At 36.8% G+C, this 25,492-nt stretch overlaps 1 protein-coding gene and 1 long non-coding RNA gene across 6 annotated transcripts in view; one reads left to right on the plus strand and one right to left on the minus strand.

Annotated features, from left to right (window-relative positions):
• ABCA9 (ATP binding cassette subfamily A member 9) overlaps positions 1-25,492 on the minus strand; it is a 98,293-nt gene that overhangs the window by 15,445 nt on the left and 57,356 nt on the right. For all 5 annotated transcript variants that reach the window (XM_054670638.1, XM_016932826.4, XM_024350576.3 and 2 more), the window contains 11 exons: positions 24,245-24,443; positions 22,310-22,476; positions 21,558-21,691; positions 20,138-20,275; positions 15,854-15,961; positions 11,944-12,117; positions 11,641-11,754; positions 5,778-5,897; positions 2,904-2,972; positions 2,045-2,136; positions 707-827 (listed from right to left, as the gene is read on the minus strand). In XM_054670638.1, the coding sequence (XP_054526613.1) occupies positions 707-827; positions 2,045-2,136; positions 2,904-2,972; positions 5,778-5,897; positions 11,641-11,754; positions 11,944-12,117; positions 15,854-15,961; positions 20,138-20,275; positions 21,558-21,691; positions 22,310-22,476; positions 24,245-24,443 (1,436 nt within the window). The remainder of the gene's footprint in view (positions 1-706; positions 828-2,044; positions 2,137-2,903; positions 2,973-5,777; positions 5,898-11,640; positions 11,755-11,943; positions 12,118-15,853; positions 15,962-20,137; positions 20,276-21,557; positions 21,692-22,309; positions 22,477-24,244; positions 24,444-25,492) is intronic.
• LOC107969309 (uncharacterized) lies at positions 15,891-24,357 on the plus strand. The gene is made up of 4 exons (XR_001711062.2): positions 15,891-15,981; positions 16,130-16,231; positions 22,001-22,048; positions 24,283-24,357. It is a non-coding gene; the product is annotated as an uncharacterized LOC107969309 (long non-coding RNA).

Genomic DNA, 25,492 nt, shown 5'->3' on the forward strand with positions numbered 1-25,492 from the left:
GTTCTTTGGAGAGCAGGAATAGAGACAGTCACTGAACCAACAGATTTGACAAGACACACACTCCCATAAACAATCATGGACACAAACACACACGCACCGCAGACAAGCTCTCTCTGAGTGACTTGCAGTAAGCTTCACTTTGGTTATAAAACACAAAATCTTACTTAAGTTTTGTAATGTTTAGCTGTACTTATCAAAACCACAACCCTGAAAAATAAATCAATACAAGTCAATATCTGTGTGTGTGTATGCACATGCATGTGTTTCTTGAGACAGAATCTTGCTCTGTCACCCAAACTAGGGTGCAATGATGCAAGTATATCTCACTGTAGCCTTGAACTCTCAGGCTCAAGTGAGCTTCCAGCCTCAGCCTTCTGAGTAGCTAGGACTACAAGCACATGCCACCAGGCTCATCTAATTTTTTTATTTTTCATTTTGTAGAAATGGGATCTTACTTGTTGCCCAGGCTGGTCTCAAACACCTGACCCTAAGTGATCTTCCCACTTCAGCCTCCCAAAGTGCATTGTGTGTGTTTTCTTTGCTCTCTTACATTTGTGGGCCTTGCATACCTGCCGAAGTCAAGTAATAAGCTGTATGTGTAAGAATGAAAGAACCCCAAGTGTTTTTCGAAAACTAAACTTAGAAAGTTTCTCACTTTATCTGTCAGAAAAAAAAATAGTTGACGAAGAACATTTCTGAGTTCTACCTCATCAAAGTCTCGCACAGCCATAGCATTCACTGTTCTCATTCTTTCCATCTGGATATCTTCCTCCTCTCCTTCAGGCTCTTCTGGGTTTGGAAAAACAGCGTTGCTTCTTGGAGAAATTCTGAAATCAAAACAGTGTGATAATGATAAACTTCGGGTTAAAAATCTTGTATCAAAATTAATGAATTTTCTCTATACTTCCAATTTTTGGCGTAGATTCATTCTGAGCACAACATCCTCTCTATTCTTCTACTTGCACCATCTGCCTTTCAAACAGCCTAGTTTCCTTCAGTGAGTAGAGTAATGATATCCTTATATCATCTTCGCTTTTTACCAAAGCTTAATCCTCCTTGTTGATGGTGACAGTTTTCTTTCAAAGAAGAAAGTGGTATACTCCCTCTGGCAAAGGATTGTGAAGCAGAGTTGCATGAGGAAAGGAATCTAGGAACTATAGTTTTGACAACAGATATTTTGGCATTCTGAGGTCTTTGTGAGAGCCATGAGTCCAAAGATTTGGAATCAAGGATGTGTCCCAGGGAATCCAGGATATCTAATCACCATACCAATGCCTAATTAGTTACTGAGCACAGTCACTTCTTGGGAATGTGTGACAGAATCACTCTTTCCTCTCTGCTACAGACTCGTTCTTGCCTTCATCATCCCACCATTGATTCCTGCTCATTCTTTTATCTCTCCCTCATGCCATCCTCTGACATTCTGGTTGCCTGTTGGTTTCCTAAAACATGGCTGTCATCTTGTCACTCTTCTCTGCTACCACAAACATTAGACTTAAGCTTGGTTTATATTTTGTATGGAAGGCTAAGTGTTCGAGACACATTGGTGTCTTGGTTTCACATTATGTAATTTGCAAAACCTTTCCTATACTTTTCTGTTTCAAGATCCTCCAATATCTAGCCTCACTTTCATTTTTCATCATCCCCCAACATAAGCCTACAAAGGAGCTCCTGGTGCCTTCATCTCATCCTTGGTTTTATTGCACAAACTATTCTTCCTTCCCGGATTGGATTAACTTTCCCAATGCTTATCTATATTTACCCATTATTTTAGAGATTCCACCTCTTACACATAACTTTCCTCTATAGTAAAATTATGGTCTGCCTTAATTTTCCAGTGTCTCGTGTGTGCTAATGTGGTTTCTCTCTCTAGATTGTAAGCTCAGTATATATTCCTATATTATGGGTTATAAGAATTTTGTATATCACAGTCTTTAAAAACCATCCTGTGAAGTGTCTTTTACTTAATTAATTCAGCACATTAAAAAGTCCTTAAAGAATGAATATCAAAATGAAACATGAAATTCGATTTGATTTTCTCAACCTGAACACAGGATCCTTTCTCATTAGTTTCTTCCTGCAGTTCATTTCTAGGCATCGCAGAATGAAAAGAAAAATGAGAAAATGAAGGTAAGGCTAGGGAAAAAGAAAGACAATCACAATTAGTATCGCTATAAATGCAATGATTTCAATATTGGAATTGATTTAAGGAGTTTGATTATATAAAAATTCGATTTGATAGCATTCATTTTTACAAGGCTGAAAGACAACCTGTAATATTCTTTGAAACTGTCAAAGTTAGCCTCACTGCTATTCAGAGACAGCCTAACAGAAATATAATAGTAGCAAGTGAAACCAGTACTACCCATGACAGATGATTATTGTAAAGATAGGGGTCCAGGGCCAGGAGCGTTGGCTCACGCCTGTAATCCCAGCACTTTGGGAGGACGAGGCAGGTGGATCACATGAGGTCGGAAGTTCGAGACCATCCTGACCAACATGGAGAAACCCCATCTCTACTAAAAATACAAAATTAGCCACACATGGTGGTGCATGCCTGTAATCCCAGCTACTCAGGAGGCTGAGGCAGGAGAATTGCTTGAACACAGGAGGTGGAGGTTGCAGTGAGCTGAGATAGCACCATTGCACTCCAGTCTGGGCAACAAGAGTGAAACTCTGTCTCAAATAAAAAAAAAAAAAAAAAAAAAAAAAAGGGGTCCAGTTAAAAGCCATCATGTGCGCGTGCATGTGTGTGTGCACATGTGCACGCATGTGCGTGTGTGTGTTGCTTCAAATACCTAAAATGTCCAAACCTTCTTAATTTGATGCAATTCAGAGAAACTCAAAACATACAAAGGTTGTGTTCCCTCATGAAAGAATGTTGAAAAAAAAAGTCTTCTTACTATTAGCAGTGCCAGGTATACAATTTCAGATTCTGAAGCTCCTAAGTAATCCATGGAATCAGGAGAAATCTGTAAAATGAGCAGTAAGTGTATTCAGGTGAACCTTCTTTATTCATGGAATTTATCCCACTTAAGATAAATTAATGCCTATTCAATGGCCTTACAACCATTCGACCTGATGCTCCCTTGGGTATCATGTAAAAGTTAATTTCAGACTGTGCAGTATGCCTTCTTTGCTTCCAGTGTGTCTCTAGGCCGGGATGCCTTTGTATGTAACACTGTGAGTCAGCAGGAGTTGCTCTGTTAGGAGAATCCTGGGCTGGTGCTGGCAGGATCCTTTGAAGCAATGGCAAGTCTGTCTTAAGACAAACCCTCTCCCCTAACCTTACCTGTATTTCTGTCTTCATTTGTGCTCTTCCCTCGATTATGCCCCCAAGGGCCCTGGAATCTTTATATTGCTCTTGCCCTCTTACAGCCACTTTTGAGAGTAATTATGACAATCTTTTCAAACTGAAGACAAAGTTCTTCCCCTAGAGTTTCACACGTATACATATAAGTGCATTTTTCCAACATTCCCCACTCTTTTGCAAATAAAAGGTAAAAGGACAATTTTGTTTCTTGAGCTATATTTACCAACACGTTTCCTGAGCAATTTTAAACCCTTTGCAGTAAATTTATAACTATCACAGCCATCCACCATCTAGAAAAGATGACTTTTCCACATTGGATGATGTGCACGACCTTGACATCATTTCAAATGATTTTGTTTTCTTAGGTGCCCCAGTTGCCCACTTTCAATAATTGCACCTCATCCAAACTGAATCTCAGGCTCCCAGATCTCTGCTCTCTCTGCTGATACTATATTTTTTTTTATGGGACAGAGTTTTGTTCTGTTGCCCAGGCTGGAGTGCAGTGGCATGATCTTGGCTCACTACAACCTCTGCCTCCTGGGTTCAAGCAATTCTCCTGCCTCAGCTTCCCGAGTAGTTTGGATTACAGGCACCCAATACCATGCCCAGCTAATTTTTGTATTTTTAGTAGAGATGGGGTTTCACCATGTTGGCCAGGCTGGTCTCGAACTCCAGACCTCAGGTGATTCACCTGCCTCGGCCTCCCAAAGTGCTGGGATTACAGGCATGAGCCACCGCACCTGGCCTCTGCCAGTACATTTTAGTTTTTTGGCATCCTTATGCTAGTGTTCTTACTCCGTAATTTGGAATTGGAGAACCTCTAACCCACCAACTCCTTTTCCACTGTCCATAATCACCCTCATGTCCTTAACTTCATTTTCTAGCTTAGAATCCATTATATCTTCAATTCCTTTTTATATAGAACTACTGCTCACTTATTCTTTTCTTTGTCAAATTTGCCTGCCAAGTGTCCAACCCCGATTGAACCCAACTCTCTGCCTTTCCTAAACTGCATTTAAAAGCAGGCTGTAATAAGAGAAACTCTCTACTTTGCTGACTTCGCTGAAAAGTAGGGCAGAGGGTCTTCGGCACTGTCTGTCCATCCTAATGACCTACGTTCTGAAATAGTTTTTCACATCTTTTTTTCTCCAAATCCCAAGCCCCCTTGGCCAAGTTAATGACTTCCCCTCTTACTTTCCTAAAAAAGGTAGAATCAGTCAGAAGAGAATCATCTCATCTTTCTACCAGCAAAGCCACTAAACTCTCTGCCTCCTATGTTCATATTCTCTGATTATAATTTCATATTAAGCATGTGGAATGTCCCTGCTTTTATGGACAGCACCCCCTCCACTTGTGGACTTTACGCTATTTTTTCTCAGCTATTCATGGACTTGACTCATGAGGTAACCTCTATCTCTCTTTTTCAGCATGAGTTTCTCTAACATCAGCATAGTATTTTCCTTCTTAGCACAGACAAAAATCTACCCTCCCTATTCATTTATTCTTGAATTTTTCTGCTACGCTTTTTGCCACATCTCCTAGAAATATTTGCCTGTACTCACAGTCACCACATCCTCCCCTCACATTTTCTACTAAGTTCACTCTTACTGTGCTTTTGCATTGACACTTTCATTAAAATCGACCTTGTTAAGCTCACCAATGACGTTCGTGTAGTCAAAGCCAATGGTCTCTTTTCAGTTGTCATCTTTCTAGAACTCACAATAGCATTTGATGGTTTAATCACTCCCTCCTTCTTGAAATGTTCTTTATTGCCATCTGGCACACACCCTTATGAGCGTCTGAGAAGAGCCTCCAGCACACAGAAGGCTACCATTTTTGTTCTCTTATCTCCCTGGCTCCATCTCAAATGGATTTGCTGGCTCCTCCTCTTCACCAACTCTCAGTTTTGGAGTTCAAGATCATGTATTTGCTTTCCAATCTCTAAATTTTGGAGTTTAAGGTCATGTCATTGGCCTTCTTTTTATTTCTATCTCTACTCACCGCATAGGTCATATTATTGTCGCATGGCTTTTCATACCATTTATAAACTGATCAATCTCAAATATCTAGCTTTAACCCCCATCTCCACACACCCTGACACATTGAGTTCCTGACTCATGTATCTAACTGGCTACTTGACATTTCTCAAACCTAACATATCCAAAACTTAACAAAAATGGGGCATCTCTTTGGCCTCCCAGTAGGGTTCCCAGCAGTGAGAGTTATCATGAGAACTAAACTTCCACTCTCCTGGAGTTGCCTTTGACTTTCATAAACCAAAGCTGGCTTCCTGCTGAATCAGAACATGCCCCTTATCCATGCGTGGCAAGAGAACTGACTTTCCAAAGACAGAGACTTTTAAACTTTGCACAGCTGAGGACTCTATCTATATTTTTGCAATATTCATGGCTTTCTCAAATGGCCACACATTTCATGACCCTCAGACAGAAGTGGAACTACTTACCTCAGAAAAAATTAATAGAGAGCCAATCAATGTGAAGGGAGGTATTAACATGGTGCCAAAAAATAGCCCTATAAATCCATATTCATTTAGATCAGTAGCAACTATCGAGAAGATGACCACCTAAAACAAACGCACAGTATAGCGTCATTAAAGTGTACCAATCTGAATTTTAGGATGATTTCTAAGAGGGTGGGAATTCATTTATAAACGTTGTTATTTTCAATTTCACTCCCCAAACCAGTATTTATATCGTTTCTTTCCTTTGCAACATGGGATTTCATCACGGTTTTGTATGGGATTTATTATTAATTTCTTAAAAGACACAATGATGCTTCTCAATCTCAATGGCATACAAATCAGGTGAGACTCTTGCTAAAATTTAGATTCTGATAAAGTGATTATTTATTGTACATTACTCTGCATTTTTCTTTTTTTCATTTCACAGTAGTTCATAGACATCCTTTTAGGCTTAGGCAAACCATCTATTTGTTTTCTTGGCAATTATTTGTTTGAATGGATGTGCAAAATTCAACAACTTTGCCTTCAGAAAACATGTTTTTAATTTTTCTGCTCCTATGAATGATGGTCTACATAGGTCTTTATGTATGGACACTTTTAGTCTGGAAGGAGAGATTCTGAAAAGTGTAACTGCAGGTTAAAATTTATGTGCATTTAAAATTTTAACAGTTACTAACATTTTGTGTAAAGTTTGTGACATCTATTCTACAAACCATGAATTAGAGTACACATTACACCACACATCATTGACACAGGAGGTCATAGTTATTTATTGTAGGCATCGTTGATTTTATTGCTGATATTAAGTAAATAACTTTATAATTTTACCATTTAATATGACATTTACCATTGGTTTGGGTAATTTGTCCCTCTTGTGTTACTATTTTCTTTATATTAGGTCTTTTTAAGGAACTATATGGTCTTTACTTGACTTATATAGTTTTCTTCCTTTAGCTGCTAATACTGAACCATTATTGTGTTCTGAAATAAATCATACTTGACTATTTTTAAATTATTCTTTTTTTCTTCTTCTTTTTGATGGAGTCTTGCCCTGTCGCCCAGGCTGGAGTGCAATGGCACAATCTCAGCTCACTGCAACCTCCACCTCTCAGGTTCAAGCGATTCTCCTGCCTCAGCCTCCCAAGTAGCTGGGATTACAGACACATGCCATCACGCCCAGCTAATTTTTGTATTTTTAGTAAAGACGGGGTTTCACCAAGTTGGCCAGGCTGGTCTCGAACTCCTGACCTCAGGTGATCCACCCGCCTCGGCCTCCCGAAGTGCTAGGATTACAGGCATGAGCCATTGAGCTCGGCCAAATTATTCTTTTGCAAACTTACTTCCGTGTTTGCTTTCTTTCTATTTAGAGAGTTGTCTTTAATTTTTCCAAGTGAATTTATCAATGGGTTTTCAAAGCTTTTTAAAGTTTTATTATTAAATTTATGCTTGCTTTACAAAAGGAACTCTTCAACTTTATGAATTTTTTCTATTAAATATTTAAGTATTCTATGATTCCCAAAGTTATTTGATCTTCCTAAATGTTTAAGTGAATTCAGCGGTCCTTATCAGTGCTTTTGCAATTTTTCTTTTCTTGAATTCTTTATTTCCTGGTTGGATTAATTTTAACCCTAAGTGGTTCATCTTTCATGTGGCTGTAATTTGTTCCTAGGTATTTTTTTTCTTCCTTTTTTTTTTTTGTTAAAAAGATTTTATTATTTATTTATTTATTCATTTTTTGGAGCAGTTTTAGCTTCACAGCAAAATTGAGTGGCAGGTTAAGAGATTTCTCATATACCCCCTGCCCTCATATGGGCACAGCCTCCGCCATTATTAACATTCCCCAACAAAGCAGTACATTTGTTAGAATTGATGAGCCTTATTGACACATCTTTAACACCCAGAGTCCATAGTTTACATTAGAGCTTACTCTTGTCGTTGTACACTCTATAGGTTTGGACAAATTTTTAATTATATGTATCCACCATTATAGTATCACACAGGCCTAAAAATCCTCAGTGATCCACCTATTCATCCCTCACTCCCTATGACCCCTGGCAACCATTGATCTTTTCACTGTCTCCATAGTTTTGCCTTTTCCAGAATGTCATTTAGTTGTAATCATACAGTGTGTAGACTTTTCAGATTGGCTTCTTTCACTTAGTAATACGCATTTAAGTTTCCTCCATGTCTTTTCGTGACTTAAGAGCACATTTCTGTTTACCCAAAATAATATTCCATTGTCTGGATGTAACACAGTTTGTCTATTCACCATCTTGGACATCTTGGTTGCTTCCAAGTTTTGACAATTATAATTAAAGCTGCTATAAACATAATTGTGCAGGTTTTTGTGTGGACTGACTAATATTTTTCAGTAGGGCTTTTAAAACGTTTACTTCCACATTTTATATTTGATTATGTCTGACCTTTCCTAGAACTGCAACTTGGTAGATGATATAATTTTGGAAGAGAGAAATTCCAGTATTTCCTTTCCCTCAGATGTGTGAAAAGTGACACATGGAATTGTAGGAGATAAATCTGAGGCAGTTGGAAGTTTTCTCTTTTATGATTGGTTTTCATTTACTTCTTGGGAGCCTTTATTTGGAAGTTTCATATCATAATGAATATTGATCATTCCATAACAGTTCTTTCTAAATTTAAGAATTTCTTCTATTATATTTTTATACATAGAATTATTTTAAAAGAATTATACATATGTGTAACAATGGATTTGCTACATAAAAAATAATTATTCTTTTGTTGGATTGGTTTTGTATTTACATCTTTTCTTATTGTTGTCTTGCTGATTATGGGGATTATCTTAATCCTTTATTTATATATGTAATTAGATTTTCAGCCTTTTTCAGAATTCATTATTAATTCTGAAATTATACTGATGGTTAGTGTGTTTATGTGGATCTAAAATTTCTTTTTTTTTGCATTCAGGATGTTTTATCATTGTGACTCTGAACTTTTGTCTTATTAAATGTGTATTCTTTTAAAAAATCTATAGAGAATGCTTGAATGGAAGTTTTATTTGTTCTGCATTGTTTTGGAATACTTTATTAATTTCTTTGTTATTGGGAAGTCATGCAGTACCTTTTTATCTTGGACATGTCTAACATATGTAGGTCTACTGAGATCTTCTATTTGCTCTGATAAAGTGCTTATTATTTCTGAACAGGCTTTCTTTCTTGGCTGATATTGGCTTATCTTTTTCTCTGAGTAATATTTTGATGTAGGGCATTGCTTTCTATCAGTACCTTTGAAGCCTGGAGGCCTAGATGCATACAGTGTCCTCAGCTTAGGCTGTGTGTAGCCTTATTGCTTTCTCCTTTAGGTCATGTCCAGTGTTCTGCACCAGTTTTCACCCTACCTAGTAGGCAGTGAATCTCATTGTCAAGGGGTGGGCACCCTATTAGACGTTGGGCCACAGTCCAATTCAGTCCAGAGCCCTGTAAAATAGCAAACCTCAGCATCCCGCCTCTCCAGGTGAAGGATTCTTCTCTCAAGGGTTTTTATTTACCTGTGCTAGGATGTTAACTCAGTCACTCATGTATACCTTTTTAGAGCCAATTATCAGTATTTTATCAACTAACTTTTCCTCATCAAAATTGCTTGTTGAGGATGGAAGTAGGCTTAGGAAAAGCTCCGCATCAGGGACTTCGATTCTTGGCCGCCACATTTCCACTTCGGTTTTCTTTGTTTCATTCTACCCTGTTCTACGAACAAAGAGGTTCTCTGTCTACATACCTAATCAAATACAACTTGTATGATGTTTAATTTAAATTTCTACATGCTGGCTTATTTTTTTTTTCCAACTAATCTTCTAGTTCTGAAACAGATGATTTAAGTTCCACTTGGATCTTTGGAGAGGATTGTGTGATGTGTTTTGCTGTTGTGTATTATTTGCTAAACAAATTAGGAGACTCCAATTTTCTTCATGGATTTTGCATTTCGTCAACATATTTCTTTCCTTATTTAAGACTTTAGGTCTAGAACTTGACTTCATCTGCTATTTGGGCAGCCATTTCTAATTTCCTCATTTTAAAAATGCCTGTTAAGTCATCGCCCATGACTTAGATGTGTTTATTTTTAAAAACATATAGCTAATTTTTTTAACCCAGTCTGGAAGTCATTGTCTTTTCCTCTTATTTTCGAATTTATATTTACTCATGGTATTTTATTTTAGTTTCTTTCAAATGTGAGGCATCCCCCATATCATCCCCTGGAATTCTCATACTCTGTGGGTGGTTCCACCTCTTTGAAAAACTGTTTGGCAAGATCAACTAAAGTTGAACATAAAGTTGAATACATTGTGACCTAGTAATTCCACTGCTAGGTTTACATCTCAAGATATACACACACACATGCACCAAAAGACATACAAGAACAAGAAAGTTCATGGCAGTGTTATTTGTAGAGTTCAAAACAAGAAGCCACTTGAATGTCCATCAACAATGAATAAATAAATTATAGCACATTCATCAGTAGACTATTACAGCAATGAAAAGGAATAAACTATTCTGGTTGTTATCAAATGCAACAGCATGGATGATTCTAAATAACCTATTGTCGATTATATACAGATATATAATTATGCCTTCTACGTGATTCCATTTTTATTAAGTTCAGAAACTGGCTACACGAATCTATGTTAATATAATAGGAGTAATGATTTTTACAAGGAGGAGGGAAATTGGAAATGGGATGGAAGGGGCCTTCTAGGGTTCCAGTATTGTTCTATTTATTGATGTACCTGGTAGTTTTTGGGAAGTGCTCAAAAAAACTACCAGACACATCAATAAATAGAACATTACTAGGTGTGCTTAAAATGTGTGAACTTTTCTATAATGTAGGCTATACTTTTCAACTAAAATTTATTTTGAAAAGATCTCATTGGATATTATATAGAAAATAGTTAACAGGAGGCAAGAGTAGAAACAGAGAGACCAGTTACAGATATGTTGCGCTACTCTAGGTGACAGAGTATGAAAGCATAGGCAATGGATAGAGCAGTGAAGTTGGGACACATCAGGCAGACTGGGAAATGTCTAGAGTTTAAATGACATGCATGTGGATTGAATGAAGGAAAAAAATGGAGCGTGATCAAGGATGATTCCAAACTTTTAGAATGAGAAAATAGCTAGGTGGATTCTGCTGCAATAATGTAATCTATTCAGAAATGATGAAGACCAGGCACGGTGGCTCATGCCTGTAATCCCAGCACTTTGGGAGGCCAAGGCGGGTGGGTCATGAGGTCGGGAGTTCGAGACCAGCCTGGCCAATATGGTGAAACCCCGACTCTACTAAAAATACAAAAATTAGCTGGGTGTGGTGGCGCACACCTGTAATCCTAGCTACTCAGGAGGCTGAGGCAGGAGAATTGCTTGAACATGGGAGGCGGAGGTTGCGGTGAGCTGAGTTCATGCCACTGCACTCCAGCCTGGGCAACAGAGCGAGACTCTGTCTCAGAAAAAAAAAAAAGAAAGAAAGAAAAAGAAAAAAAGAAATGATGAAGAATAAGATTGAGGTGACAATTACATTTCCGGTATGTGATCACTAAGGTCTTCTTTAAATATTCAGGTGAAATTGCAAGTGAATTGCTAGAAGCAGAAGTCTCTACTCAGGGGAGAAGTTAGACCTGGAGATATGTTTGAGGATCATAGTTTATAGATAACATACACTCACTCATAGAGTAAACTTTAAATAGAACTTTGATTATCTTAGAAGAATTAAAATTTTCTAGAGAGCAATATTAATTTGCCACTCTGCTTAGCACAAAGATTAAATATGTTCTTGGATTTATGAAAAATGGTAAAATAATAGGTAGTATATGCATACTTACAATTAAGAAGAAAAATGACCAAATGCCACTATTTTTTCTCCCATTGCGAAAAATGAATGAAATCACATATGTCAAGAAAACAAGAGATGAGACATAGCCAATACTACACAGGATCTGAAAACAGAAATGTTAAGGTCCAATAAGGTAAATACTATCTAGAAGAGTATTCATACTTACTCTTCAATTTTCCAAAACTATGCAATAGCACAGGTAATTTGAAGTTCTTTGGTTTAAGATTAATGATATTACTGCATTCATGAAAAAATAGTCTAATAAAACCATTTCAAAATTGCTGCCACTTACTTGAATTAACAGGTTTTGAATTATAAATATAATCTCCTCTGGGCTAAAAATATAATCCATTATTTGCATTAGCAGGAGGATCAAAAAGTACAGGGAAACATCCACCAGTGCTTGGCCAAACCAGTATGCAGAAGGGTAGAGGCCTGAAATCCATAGCTGGGAATGAGCTTTTTTCTGATAAAGAAATAGAAGAATCATCAAAAGGTTCTGAAGAGCTGAAGTTTGGGAAATTGCAAATATATAGTCATGAAAGCATTCATTTTTGCTTCGCCTTTTAGAAATATTATCCTGATTTAGCAAATGATACCACCACTCGCCACACCCTTGTTCAGAGGCATTGATAATGCTGCAAGCCACGTCATTATTTCATTGTCTAAAGGGAAAATGCACCAACATAACTAGCTAATGTTATGTCACAGAATGATTGGGCATGGCCTCAGTGAGAAGACATCTTTTCTTTGCAAGACTATTCTTTCCTTCGACGTGAAAACTTGCACATTGCACAAAGGTTCAACAGAAGTAGGATTACCATTTCCTGTAAGACACTTAAAATTTATGCTGAATGTAAACAGTGCATTTATCATTGGCATTTTATTTTGGGTCTAAGAAATGGTCCTCTAGTTGATTTCATTTAAAAACTGTTTAGGTTGGAATTGGCAAGACTGCCTTTAAAATGTTGCACTATTCTTATTGTCTTGCCGTAAGTCATATTTTTCATCATCACACTGTGAAAACTGGTGAGTGGATTTTGCTATTGTGACCACTATAAGTCACATTATTGCAGTGATTGTCATAACACAAGGTCTTGAAAATGTGACCTGGACTATTTTAAACAGTAAAGCATAAAGGCAATTAAAATTTCAAATCTAAAATTGAGTCTATATAAGGAGATTCATTAGCAAAAAACTGGAATGCAAATAATTCTGGAAAGGAGAGTACATCTGGAAGGAAGTAGGAAAGAGGATGATAGTGAGGACTGTTAGAGAGCCTGATATTTTCTATTCATCAACTTATTTAATATATATTTACAGAATGTATACCGTATGGCTGGCTTCATATTGGTCACGGGGCACTTATAAATTTAAGTTGCAGGGGAAGAGGAAATAGAGGCAATAAGCAAATAAATATAGTGATAGCTACCTAAGTAAAATTGTGCATGTGTTAAGAAGAATTCAGGGTTGTATTACAGCCTTTCAAAGAGAAACAAATTGTAACTCGGGGGTCAGGTCAGAGAAGGTTCCCTTGTGAAGTCATGAGTTAGGGTATGGGCAGTGAATAGGATATATCTGGGTGACCGGTCAGAAAGCACTGTGGGCAGAGAGAACAGCAGGAGAGAAGACCCTTCCGTGGAAAGAGGCTGATGTTCTGGGAAGCTAGAAAGAAGCCAGTGTGGCTGGAGCATGGTTATCAAGGTGTCAGTAGCATCAGATTAAGGGAGTAAGATACACCTGGGCCCAGATCACTCATGGCTTTCAGACAATGGCAAGGATTTCAGTCCTGCTCCTTGGTATGACGAGAAACCATTGAAGAGATTTAGACAGAGAATTAACATGGTCAGCTTTGTGTTTTTAAGGTGTTAGTCTGTCACACTGGATGAAAAATAGAGACGACTAATATGGACTTATAGGGTGGCTGTTGTGCTCATCCAGAAGAGAGATGATGATGGCTCTGGCTGGTGTATTGTAGGAGAGATGGAGGAAAACTTTCTAGAAAGATTCCATAAATATTTCAGAAGTATACTCCGTGACTTCACCATTAGCCAGCTATGAAGATGAGAGAGAAAGAAAGACATTGACATTGTGGGGTTGCCAGTTAAATTTGAATTTTAGATAAATAACTTTTTGAGTATAAATATGTCCCATGCAATATCTGGAAAATACTTATACTAAAAAAATTCATTGTTTCTGATATTAAATCTTAACTGGATGTCTGTAATTTTATTTGCTTAATTCTGGCATCCTAACAAAAATAGCTCTTAGGTTTCAGTCAAGAGTAAAAGAATGAAAGGTGATCCATTATTTATAGAGATGAGTAACAATGAAGTAGGTAAAATTTAGAGAAAAACATTCCTGTGCTGATGATGTTTATTCCTAGTTGACAGGAGACAGTTAATTAAAAAAAAAAAGCAAAGGTTCAGATAATGATAAGTACCATGCATAGATTTTTAAGATAAGCTCATATAATAGTTATGGGAAATCTATTTCAGACTGGTTAAGCAGAGAAGGGGTCTTGGCTGAAATACTTAAATATTTGCTCTGAGATGTGAATTACAAAAAAGCCAGCTGTAGAAAGAACAGAAGAAAGAGCATTCCAGCCAGAAGAAATGGCCAATGTAAAGGCCCAGATGATATTGGCATATCTGAGAACCAGAAGGAAAAGTGGGGTAGCTAGAGGAGGAGAGTACAAGGAGGAAAGGTAGAGAGATAAACAAGAGACAAATGAGGGAGGGAGGGCTCTGCCAGACAACATAAAGAATTAGAATTTAATTCTACCTGCAAAGAGAAACTGCCGGGGTTGTTAAATAAGGTAATGAGATGATCTAATTTAAACTTCTGAAAGTTCGCTGTGGTTGTATGAAAGGAATTAATTGCAAATAAGGAAACCTATGGGTAACTCTTGCAGTGGTTTAGGCAAGGAATGATAATGACTTAGACCACGAAGAAAATAGTGGAGAGGGAGAGAAATGGATGGATTTGAAGTAGAACTTAAAAGAATTTCCAATGGATTAAATAAAGGAGATAAAGAGGCAATGATAATGCGAAAATTTTATGCTAGAGCAACTGTAGACAATAGTGCCATTTGCTGAAATAGGAAAATCATGAAGTGAGCATAACTGGTTAGGAAAATAAAAAGTTTTATTTTGCCCATGTGTGAAATATCTATTACTCAGCTATATGGTAATATCACATAGGCCACTGCACATATAGAAGTCAAGAATTCTGGAACTAGCTGAAAAGGGCCCTAGAACTAAAGCCTGGACATTTAGACATCAAGCATTAACATTTATGGGAAAGTTACTATATGGCAAGTACGGTTCTAAGTAACTCATTGGTATTATATCACCACATCCTCACAGAAACCTATTTCAAATAGATGTAACTAGTATCTCATTTTATAGATGATCAAAATGAGGCATAGAGTGATTAAGTAACTTTTGAGATTCATGCAGCTTGACAATGGAAATATTGAGATTTGAACTCAGAGGAGTTTACCCCCAAAAAAGTGTGAGAAAGAGTGACAAGAGCAGGAGGAAAAAGACAGTGAATGTGTGGTCTTATAAAAGTAAAGGAAAAATAGTATTTTGTGTTTCTCATGGGAGAAGTCACTAAAGATAGGGACAGTTTAAGAGCAGAATAAATAAAAATTAAGTCAAGCCCTTCAAAAACATGTCCTGAGCATCAGTGGATGACGACAAGGACATGAAGACATGGGAGAGTGGCAGATAGACTCTGTTACAGGCTCCTCGAATTTTATTTTTTAAAAACTCACAAAAATGGAGCTTTAAACGGACAATATTTTCCAACAACAAGTCAAAGTGCTGTGGTGAGTTGGTCAGGGCTTTTAAACCGAGTAGCTTTAGCACCATCTGGAAACAGAAACCACCATTGAGAGATGAGATGTGATTATGTCTGTGAGTAAGTCTTATAAGTCAAATTTTAAGTGATAAACATTTGAAAGTTGTCATTCCCTGTTAGCAGATGACATCTAAGCTGTCCTTCCTGAGGTCTCACATTTGTTTCAGAAAGATAGCATTTTCTTCATATTTGACAATTATTATTAAAGTGCTTGATTATTCATTGCATCAAGTACAAAAATTAGATTTACCACTTGCATGTAAATTTATAGTCGTAAGGGTGGGGGAAGGGTTCTCTAGATATAAAAAACACGTGAAGACTTTAACTTTTCTTACTTTGTAGTCACCGATGCTGCTCATTGCAATGTATGGAGTGAAAGAGGCTGCCATCGGTATCCAGAAGAAGGTGTTACTTCGGTACCCATACTCATAATCCATATGCTCCTGAAATCATGTGGAACATGGTGAGCTGATAGTGATTGGGCATCTGTTTCATCTGTACTTTCTTAACTAAATCACTCAAATAAATGAATTGAGCTGATCACTCAAAGTGCTTCTCAAGGTCCTATATGAAACTTCTTACCCACATTCATTTTCAATCCTGTATTGCAGCAACTAGGACCTTCTGAACACGTAGCCTGATTTACTTATGAAGAAGCAAATTCAACCAAGTGATACGAATTGTCTAAGGTCATACAGTTAATAACTTGTAAGGTAGGCATGAAACGTCTTTTCTCTGACTTTATGGTTACAATCTTACATGCATTGCTTATATACGTCAAGGCTGATGTTTTAAGAGACAATAGAGATTGTGGACTGTCAGTGGAGGGGCTAGGAGAAAAATGGTCAGCACGCCCTCCATGTTAGGCACTATGTTAAAAAAAATCAAAACCCTGTACATATTAAAGAGGATCTTGAGTTTTGCTACAAGCCTTAATTTTGAAAAAAATTTTAAAATTTTTAATTGTTGTGGGTACATAGTAGATGTATATATTTATGGGGTACATGAGATGTTTTGATACAGGCATGCAATGTGAAGTAAGCACATCATGGAGAATGGGGTATCCATACCCTCAGGCATTTATCCCTTGCGTTACAAACAATCCAATTATACTCTTTTAGTTATTTTTAAGTATATGATTAAATTATTATTGACTAGAGTCACCCTGTTGTGCTATAAAATACTAGGCCTTATTCATTCTTTCTGTATCTATTTTTTGTACCTATTAACCATTCCCACTCCCGCTCCCCACTCCCTTTCCCAGCCTCTGGTAACCATCATTTGACTGTGTCCATGAGTTCAACTGTTTTAATTTTCAGATCCCACAAATAAATGAGAACATGCAATGTGTGTCTTTCTGTGCTTGGCTTATTTTATTTAGCATAGTGATCTCCAGTTCCATCTACGTTGTTGCAAATGACAGGCTTTCTTTCCTTTTTATGGATGAATAGTACTCCATTGTGTATATGTACCTCATTTTCTTTATCCATTCATCTGTTGATGGACACTTAGGTTTCTTCCAAATCTTGGCTATTGTGAACAGTGCTGTAACAAACATGAGAGTGTGGATATCTCTTTGATATACTTATTTCCTTTTGTGAGGGTAGCAAAGGTGAGATTGATGGATTGTATGGTAGTACAAACCTTAATTTGATCTATCATCAGTTACCTCACTACATTGCAAGTCATCATCTGGTATGATGAGTTTTGAAGTTTCTTTACTTCTCTGTTCTCTTACTCCCTCCTAAAACTCAGCACCCCTCTGAGACATTACAGCATATAAAACTTGCTTGTCTAAAGATGTGTTTGTGTAGATAAGGCCCTGGGAGGGGAAAAAAGGGTGCCAAAGACTACATCCCCCATCTTATGTCTTTGCCTGTGGATACCGTTGTTGATTTTCCTGATTTGGAAGACCTCTGGGGGAGGAAAAAAAATCACAATTCATCTTGACAACCAGCTTCCTTACTCATGACTGGGTTCATAAATGACATATTATGTCCGTGTTAGATCATATCCACCCACAGTCAGAGTTTGATGTGACTCAGCCTGACGGGGTCCTTCCTAAGCTGAAAGACACTGGATGCCTCCTGGGTAGTTTAGCCAGGTGATGACTTGCAGGAATGGCTGGATGGGAGTGCTGTAGGACACTCCGATAGATGATAAAAATTATTGAGAGGGATCAGCAGCAAGACCTGAGCTACAGTGAGCCTGGTACTTTAGGATCAAGTGGAATAGGCTTACAGAATTGTAACAGAGAATGCCAGGAGCTGGGTGGGGAAACCAGAGGTGGCAATTCAAAGAGATAATTTGTCTACCTATGAACTCAAGGTCAGCTGGGCTGGTGGGTAGCCAATATTCTGTAGTGAAGACATCTTTTTAAAGGTGGGAATTCAGGTCACTTGCTCATTCTTGGGAACATCCTATTCTTTGTCATCCAGATAATTGGCTAGCCTACTCAAATATAATAGATAATGAAACACAGTGACACCTCAGTGGGCTACAGTTTCCTCAGCTGTCTAATAATAACACAAGTTGAGAATCCCTAATCTGAAAATCTGAAATCTGAAATGCTCCAAAATTCAAAACTCTTTGAGTGCCAACATGACACTACAAATGGAAAATTCCATACCTGACCTCATGCGAAGGGTCACATTCAAAACATAGGCACACAACACAGAGTTTATTAAAAACATTGAATAAAAATATCTTCAGGCTCTGTGTAAAAGGTGCACATGAAACAAACGAATTTCATGTTTAGACTTGGGTCCCATCCCCAATATATCTCATTATGTAAATGCAAATATTCCAAAATCTGAAAAAATCGAGAATCCGAAACACTTCTGGTCCCAAACGTTTCAGATAAGGGATGCTCAATCTATAATAGGAATAGTAACAACTATCTCAAAGTCTGCTTGGGACATTTAAACATGCTAATACATATAATTACATGGGAAATATCTGGTTTTGTCCAAGAAATTTTTGAAGGAAGGAGGACTGCTGAAACGTGGCTTGAAAAAACAATGGTATGATGTGCTTTGGAGAAGACAGGGCAATCTCCTTCACATCCCCAAACCTCTGTAGCTTTCAGGCAGCATGCAAGAAGCACTCAACAGCTCTCATAGCTCTTTCTGAGGAAGCACAGAGGTTAAAGCAAGGCAGAAGTTGTTGAATTACCTGGAGGATGGACACATCAAACAAACAATGAACAATGTAGACTGGAGAAAGTTTGACAGTATGGACTTTCCTGCAGCAGCCTAAAGAGACTCTGCAACCCTGGGTGTGTCATCACCTACAGAAGGGTCTGGGGCCAAGCTAAACACCACCCCAAAACAATTACATGGGTCACCTGGGCTGTGGTGACCACATACGTAGAAACTGCTAGCAACTAGAGAAAGCATGATGTCTCCCCAGCACCAGTTCCATAGGAAGAGCTCCAGCTCTCCATTCTTCCATTCTGCCTCCAGCATAGCAGTGCTTTACTCAGAAGGGGAGGGGAAGGGGACTGTCTGAGAGCTAGGACACCCTCCCTTTTCTATTCCAAGGTGTTAGACTGCAAAGGGAAATGGAAGAGCAAATCACACCACAACTACCCACCCTCTTCCATGCCCCTTAGGCCACAATTTGACCCTGCAAAGTTTAAATTGAATAGAAAATTGAAGTTTGGGACTGCACTAGAATGATCCTTCATAACAAAAAGTAACCAAGAAGCTATAGAATATGCCCAGGGTGTCATTTTCACCAGACGAAGTGTGTTTCAACATAACAAGATGAAAGAGGTGACCTGAAGACATAGAAGTGCACGCCCACATCTCTACCCCAGATCTTCTGCCTCTGGGCATCTAAGCAGGCCTGAGAAATTAGATTTTAAACAAGAACTGCCTTAGTTCTCATTCAGCCAGTCCCCAGATCTAATAAAGCTGAACATTCTTTAATGGAAACTTCTTTTGATGCATCCCAAGAAAAATAGTTTTAATAGCAATAATAATGAGAAATAGAATTTACTGAGCACCTGCAGTTGTCCTATTTTAGGTGCCTCATCACTCGTTCCTACAATAACTGGTCCAGCTTAGCCAGGTGCTCACATTGCCTCATTTACTTCTTAAGAAACTTTTGTGATAAAGTCTTTAATCTGTTTTTTGTAAATTGATGACCTATAGCCTGTAGAAGTCAAGTTGCTTAAGAAGGTCACATAGTCTGACCTTTAAGTCTGTTTCAACAATGTCCCACTACCTAGGGCCACAGATGGTGACAGATCTAGACCAAAAGTCATAATGAGTTGTATTTTTCTGTTGCTCTATTGACACCAAGTCATCTGAATAAGGTTATAATATTGTGTGGTCATTTCTAAATTGTGTGTGTGTGTGTGTGTGTTATAATGTTGCGTGGTCATTTCTAAATTGTGTGTGTGTGTGTATATTACATATACAGTGATTTATATATATATATAAAATATTGCACACAGATTTATATATGTGTGTGTATATATATATATATATATACACACACACACAAGTTTAAGAATAGATTCACAAAAAGTAATATAACATTATTTTAGCATTTCAAGAATTTTCTTGAAAACTTATCATGGCACAGTATAAATGAGATATAATTATACTTACTTCAAAAAATGTGCTTCTGTCAGTCTGAATGTGTTCTGACGAATTAAAAATTCCAAGTAGTCCATTGCTAATGACATCCAGGAGGACAGGAAAGCAATTCAACCGTTTTGTATTACATGCTATTGAAAATCTGTGATCCTGAAATACAACAAGTACCAGTTCTAAGTCTTCATAAAGCAAAGACAAAATTTAATGAGTGAACATGTTAGAAAATCATTCAAGTTATTGATAATATAATAAGTCCCAAGCACTGAATGTGATTAATATCACTATCACTCATAATATTTGATTAATTCTTAGTATACTTAAAGAATCTGGTATTTTGGTTTCTACCCACCATAACATCAACCATGTGGCTATTTATGCCCAAACATCACAAAACAAAACACTTCAAATGATATTTAGCAGCAACACTACGAAACTCCATAGTGCAACCTCAGTTTAACCTGGCTATAGACTTTGTTTCAAAATGTGACACATTCATTTTATAAGTATATAATGTTTGGATACTTGAGAAATAGGAGGCAGGCAGAAAGTTGTAATGAAAGTATAGGTTTTAACAAATCCTGTGCTTACTTGTAAAGTCTCCCTTAAAATAACGTGTGTGTGTGTGTGTGTGTGTGTGTGTGTGTGTATAATGTGATTATTTTTCCCTCAGAGAAAAATATAAGTAAATTCATTATCCATATTGCCCAAAATGTGGGCAAGCTTTGAGAACACATTTTTGCAATCATAAATAAATCAAGTGTATTGTATTTAACCTAATTACCTAAAGCAATGTTTATTGATGTTAAAACTATTTTACTGAGCATACTGAAAAATAAACTTAAGATATAATGAGAACTATCTTGAAGGTAATTTCTTACTTTATTTTTGGCATAGAGTTTATTCCTGAAAATTAACTGTGACAAATTACAAATGGCCACACTTTGTGACACCTAACAGCTATGATTTATGCATTTAACATAATTATCTCATCTTTTCAATTTGCCTACTGTAGAGATCTCTGACTCAAATTCCTACAGGGTCTATGCAGGTGATACGAATGAGCAAAGCAGTATGCAGACATAGAAATCAGAAAAGCAAAGGCCAAGTCTACATTGGGCAGTTGTTCTCAGTTCCAACTGAGAATGAGATTTAATTTAATTATTGGAATGGAATCCAATTGATAATAACAATCTAAATAAATTATTAATTATAGCAGTGCATTCAACTTAATCAGGAATAAAATAAATTTCGTTTCATATTGCCATGCTGAAGGCTATGGGGAAATAATTGTAGTCCAGCTTCTTCTATAAAAATGAGAACTATCCCATTTGTTTGTGTGGAAATTGGCCTTTCATTCAGCTGATATGAATTATTCAAATTGTACACCCATAGTCCACCTTTGGTGAAATGCAGCAACTGGAGTCCAGCATACCTTTTCATCACCTGACACAATGATAGCACCATTGTAAGATGGGTCATCTGTGCCATTTCTAGTTCCAAAGGCATCCACTTCTATAGCTATGTTTTGTCGCCTCAGTGAATGTAAAAAGTTATCAATGGTTGACCCTACATGAAGGCAAAGATTAAAGGAAGCAAAAATGAAATAAAACAATAGTCAAGTAATATTAAAAATACATTACATCACACAAAGCATATCACACAAAAGGACTGTCTAAGGCTTTTCTTAAAAAAGCAGAATTGATGTTCTGGTACAACAATCCAGCCTAACATCATAGGTATGACAAGGTTACTTTATCTAGAGCCTAGGCATTTCGTTATAATTTCTATTAGTATAGAAATAAGAATTACTGTTAACATTATAATCCTTGAAGCTATTAATAGTCTATCTTTTTAAATTTGAACATTTTTTTCCAGAGCCCAGCACAGCACAGATTTACAAAATGATACACAAAGACCTCAGAGGTGAGTCAATGATTTACCTCCCTACCTCCTCTTTAGTTGCTTTGTGCAACAAACATTAAGGTTAAGTAAACTTGCAGAATCTATTTCTAAAACAAACTCTCCCATGTCGTATTTTTCATTTTTTAATTTATTTTCTGTTTGGCCTCATATATGCTTTCTAAAACATACAGAGTTTATTTTTTTCTTGGCTGTTCATGTTTTTTGGGGGGAATCTCTCAACAAGAACAACATTTAGCAGCTGCATTTCAGCCCCATGTTCACCTGTCTTATTGATGACCAGTAAATGGGTCAGAGGATCCTGTGGTTGTTGTCCTGGTGAGAGGAAGTATGTATTTGGAGACAGTTCCCACGGGTAACTTTTCTGATATGACTCGTAGAATAGATGTTCCAAAAGTTGAGGGATAAAGCTAATACCAAAAAGCAATAATCTATGCAGAGGAAAATGTAAAAGAAAAAAATAATTTTAGCAACTTTTGTGGGTTTTTAAGTTTGAAGGTATAATGAATGTAATAACAGAAATAAATTATAATCAATAACCAAACATTTGAATCATACTTTGCCCCATTTCCTTGTTTCTAAAATGAGATGGGTCATATGTATCTACCTTTAGTCTTTTGCTCTCTCTCAAGTGCCAAGCAGGACATCTTGGCTTCGGGTTTATGAAGTCTGTGGATTATGACTCTTAAATCTCTCTTCACAATCCCTAACTCATTGCCTTATTTCAGTCATGCATTTCTTTCTTTTTCTGCACTACTGAAATTGGCATATCACTAACACCCATACTTACTACACTCTGAACTTAATCCCATCCTGTTTCCAATTTCTGTAAATTACAGCATTTTCTCATTCCCCTGGGCAACAGAGCTCAATCATTTTCCATCCATTTCTCTCCCTTAAGTTTATTTTCTAATATTTGGAAATTCATATCTATCATAGCATCTTTATTGCTTGCCTCCAAACCTTGTTCTCTCTTCCTCTTCTTAAATTGGGCTTTTATTAACTCCTTCCTGACTCTTCAATATCGTTCTAAATGTTTGTTTTCATTGTCTCCATATTCTACCATTACCAAACAATTTTGCACAATCACCCAATTAAGCTTCTCAACATTTTGTTGACATTATGTCAATTACCTATTGAAAATAAAAAATACAATCTTAATACTTCCTTAGTATTCATAAAATGCAAACTCTTTAGCTCTTTGAATATATTTCAAAAATATTTTTACTTTTTCATACACTTTATGTTGCAATTAACTCAGATTAATAGTTCTTTAGATTTCTCATGTATCCCCATATTCAGTACTACTCCCTCAGCCTGAATTTCCATTCTCCTCTCTCTCCTTCAAAATCTCCCTGAGCTTTCTATTTTGACATAATCTCCCTCCTACTAAATGCCATAGTTCACAGGATTGTCTGTTATTTACTATATGTCTAATCACCCTCAAGGGTTGACTGTCATGTCTGATTTCTTTTGATATATGTTATAATCACTTAATAATAGAGTGTTGCATAGAGGTGCTCACTAATATTTTTGGATGAATGAATGTTCTCAGTGAATGAGTGTTCCTGATGATAAGGCTGAAGCTCTGGGGGTACATGTGAACCTTATAGTGGGTTCCAGATATGATGGTGAAGCCAAGGCAGACTCTTTTATAGAGCCTCAAGACTGTAACATGGAAATTGTGCCTAAGTTTCCAGTCTTCCAACTACAACATTAACTCTAACCCAAGTTTCCAGCCTGATGTTCTGCCTTGTGGATTTCAGATTTGCCAAGCCCCACAATTACATAATGAAATTCCTTAAAATAAGTATGTTTATATATGTATATCCTACTGGTTTCATTTCCCTGGGGAATCCTGACAGCTACAGATTTTGATACCTTGGGAAAAGAGGAAATGGGTCTTTAGGATGGGACCTAAGTACTAATATCCACGTGCTTTTGAAGAACTACTTCAACCCACTGGTAAAAACAAAATCTGTGTGAAATTTAAAAAAAGAACAATCCCAACCCATATCTGTTTTAATTATATATCCACATGATTAAAAATGGTTTCTTTAATTAAAAAATGATTTCTTTGTTTAAAAGACAATGTGCATTTACTGAAATTTATTTTATCTGAGTTTCTTTTATGTTTTGCTCTCTTAAATTTATTTTTAGTTCACAGACAAAACAAATCTGAAACACTCAGATACTCACATAGTCAACAGACTTTTTCTTTCTTTCTTTAACTTTAGGAAGCGAACTTTTGCTATTGCACAGACCTGCTGCCTCCAGAGCGCCACGCCACTGATTGTTTTCCTTGTTTCGTGGAAGGAAGACAAAACTTGTTCCAGCTCAACAAGGCTTCCTATATCTTTTGCCCCATCAGTTTGTAATTGTCCCCAAATTCCAATATCTAAAACATAAGATCAATATTTTATAAAGTGCCATTTTAGTTATGCATTATTTAGCTTTTCCTATGATAAATTTTCCTACAAAGGTGTCAAAGTTACCCTCTTGGGCCAAGATACAAGTAATCTAATGTATGACATTATTAGAGCAACTATTGAAGAAATGGGAAAGAAGCAGAAAGTATTGATACAATAAAAGAAAATCTTGTGTTTTCTGATTTTAAACGTCCTCTGTCTGCAGCTTTATAGGACTTTATTTATTCTAAGGAAATCAATGAAAAAAACTCATTAAGAAATCTATTTGTTGTAAAAGATAAACCACTTAGTATTTCTGACCAAGGTAGGAGAGTTAGTTAGTATATACAGAAACCCCTCCTCTACCCTTCAAGAACATAAAAATGGGAGAAACGATATTTTTAAAATATAACCATAGTTAAAAGCAAGATAAAAGTTACCTGTTTTGAGGTGAAGCCTAGAGAAAATGACTAACTCTGGCTACTAGAAAGCTATAAAATATGTACATACATTAAAAGTTAGTATAACACTAAACAATGTAACAAGTATATAACTTCAAAAATGAATAAGAGAGGAAAAGGAGGATTAAAGAAAAATGCTTGATCAATCCAAAAAGACCCCCAGAAAATTGCAAAAATGAAAATAAAGAGCACAGTAAAGAGTAAACACCATAAGATGATAGTGAACCATTAAAAAAAATTATCTTAGCAGCAATAAGAGAGAAAAGACAGAATGCTTCCCAAGGAATAAAGATGAGACAGAGAGCAAACTTTCCAAAAGCAACAACTAAATCCCAGATACATTGGAATAATATCACTGAAATGCTACCAGAAAAGTAGCATTTCTGTGAACTCTAATTTTCTTTTCTCTATAGCATGTATATTCAGGTAATATCATACCATATATTTATTGTTTGCTGCATAAGGAACTAGTGTTGTACATTGCTATATTCCACAGAGATATATTTCTTCTCTAAGTTTTCCCAAGACAAGCCTGAATCATAGCACCAGCAAAAGTATATAATCTCATCATTTGGGTA

The sequence above is a fragment of the Pan troglodytes genome, chromosome 19 (assembly GCF_028858775.2).
Source record: "Pan troglodytes isolate AG18354 chromosome 19, NHGRI_mPanTro3-v2.0_pri, whole genome shotgun sequence".
In the NCBI taxonomy this organism is placed as follows: Eukaryota; Metazoa; Chordata; class Mammalia; order Primates; family Hominidae; genus Pan; species Pan troglodytes.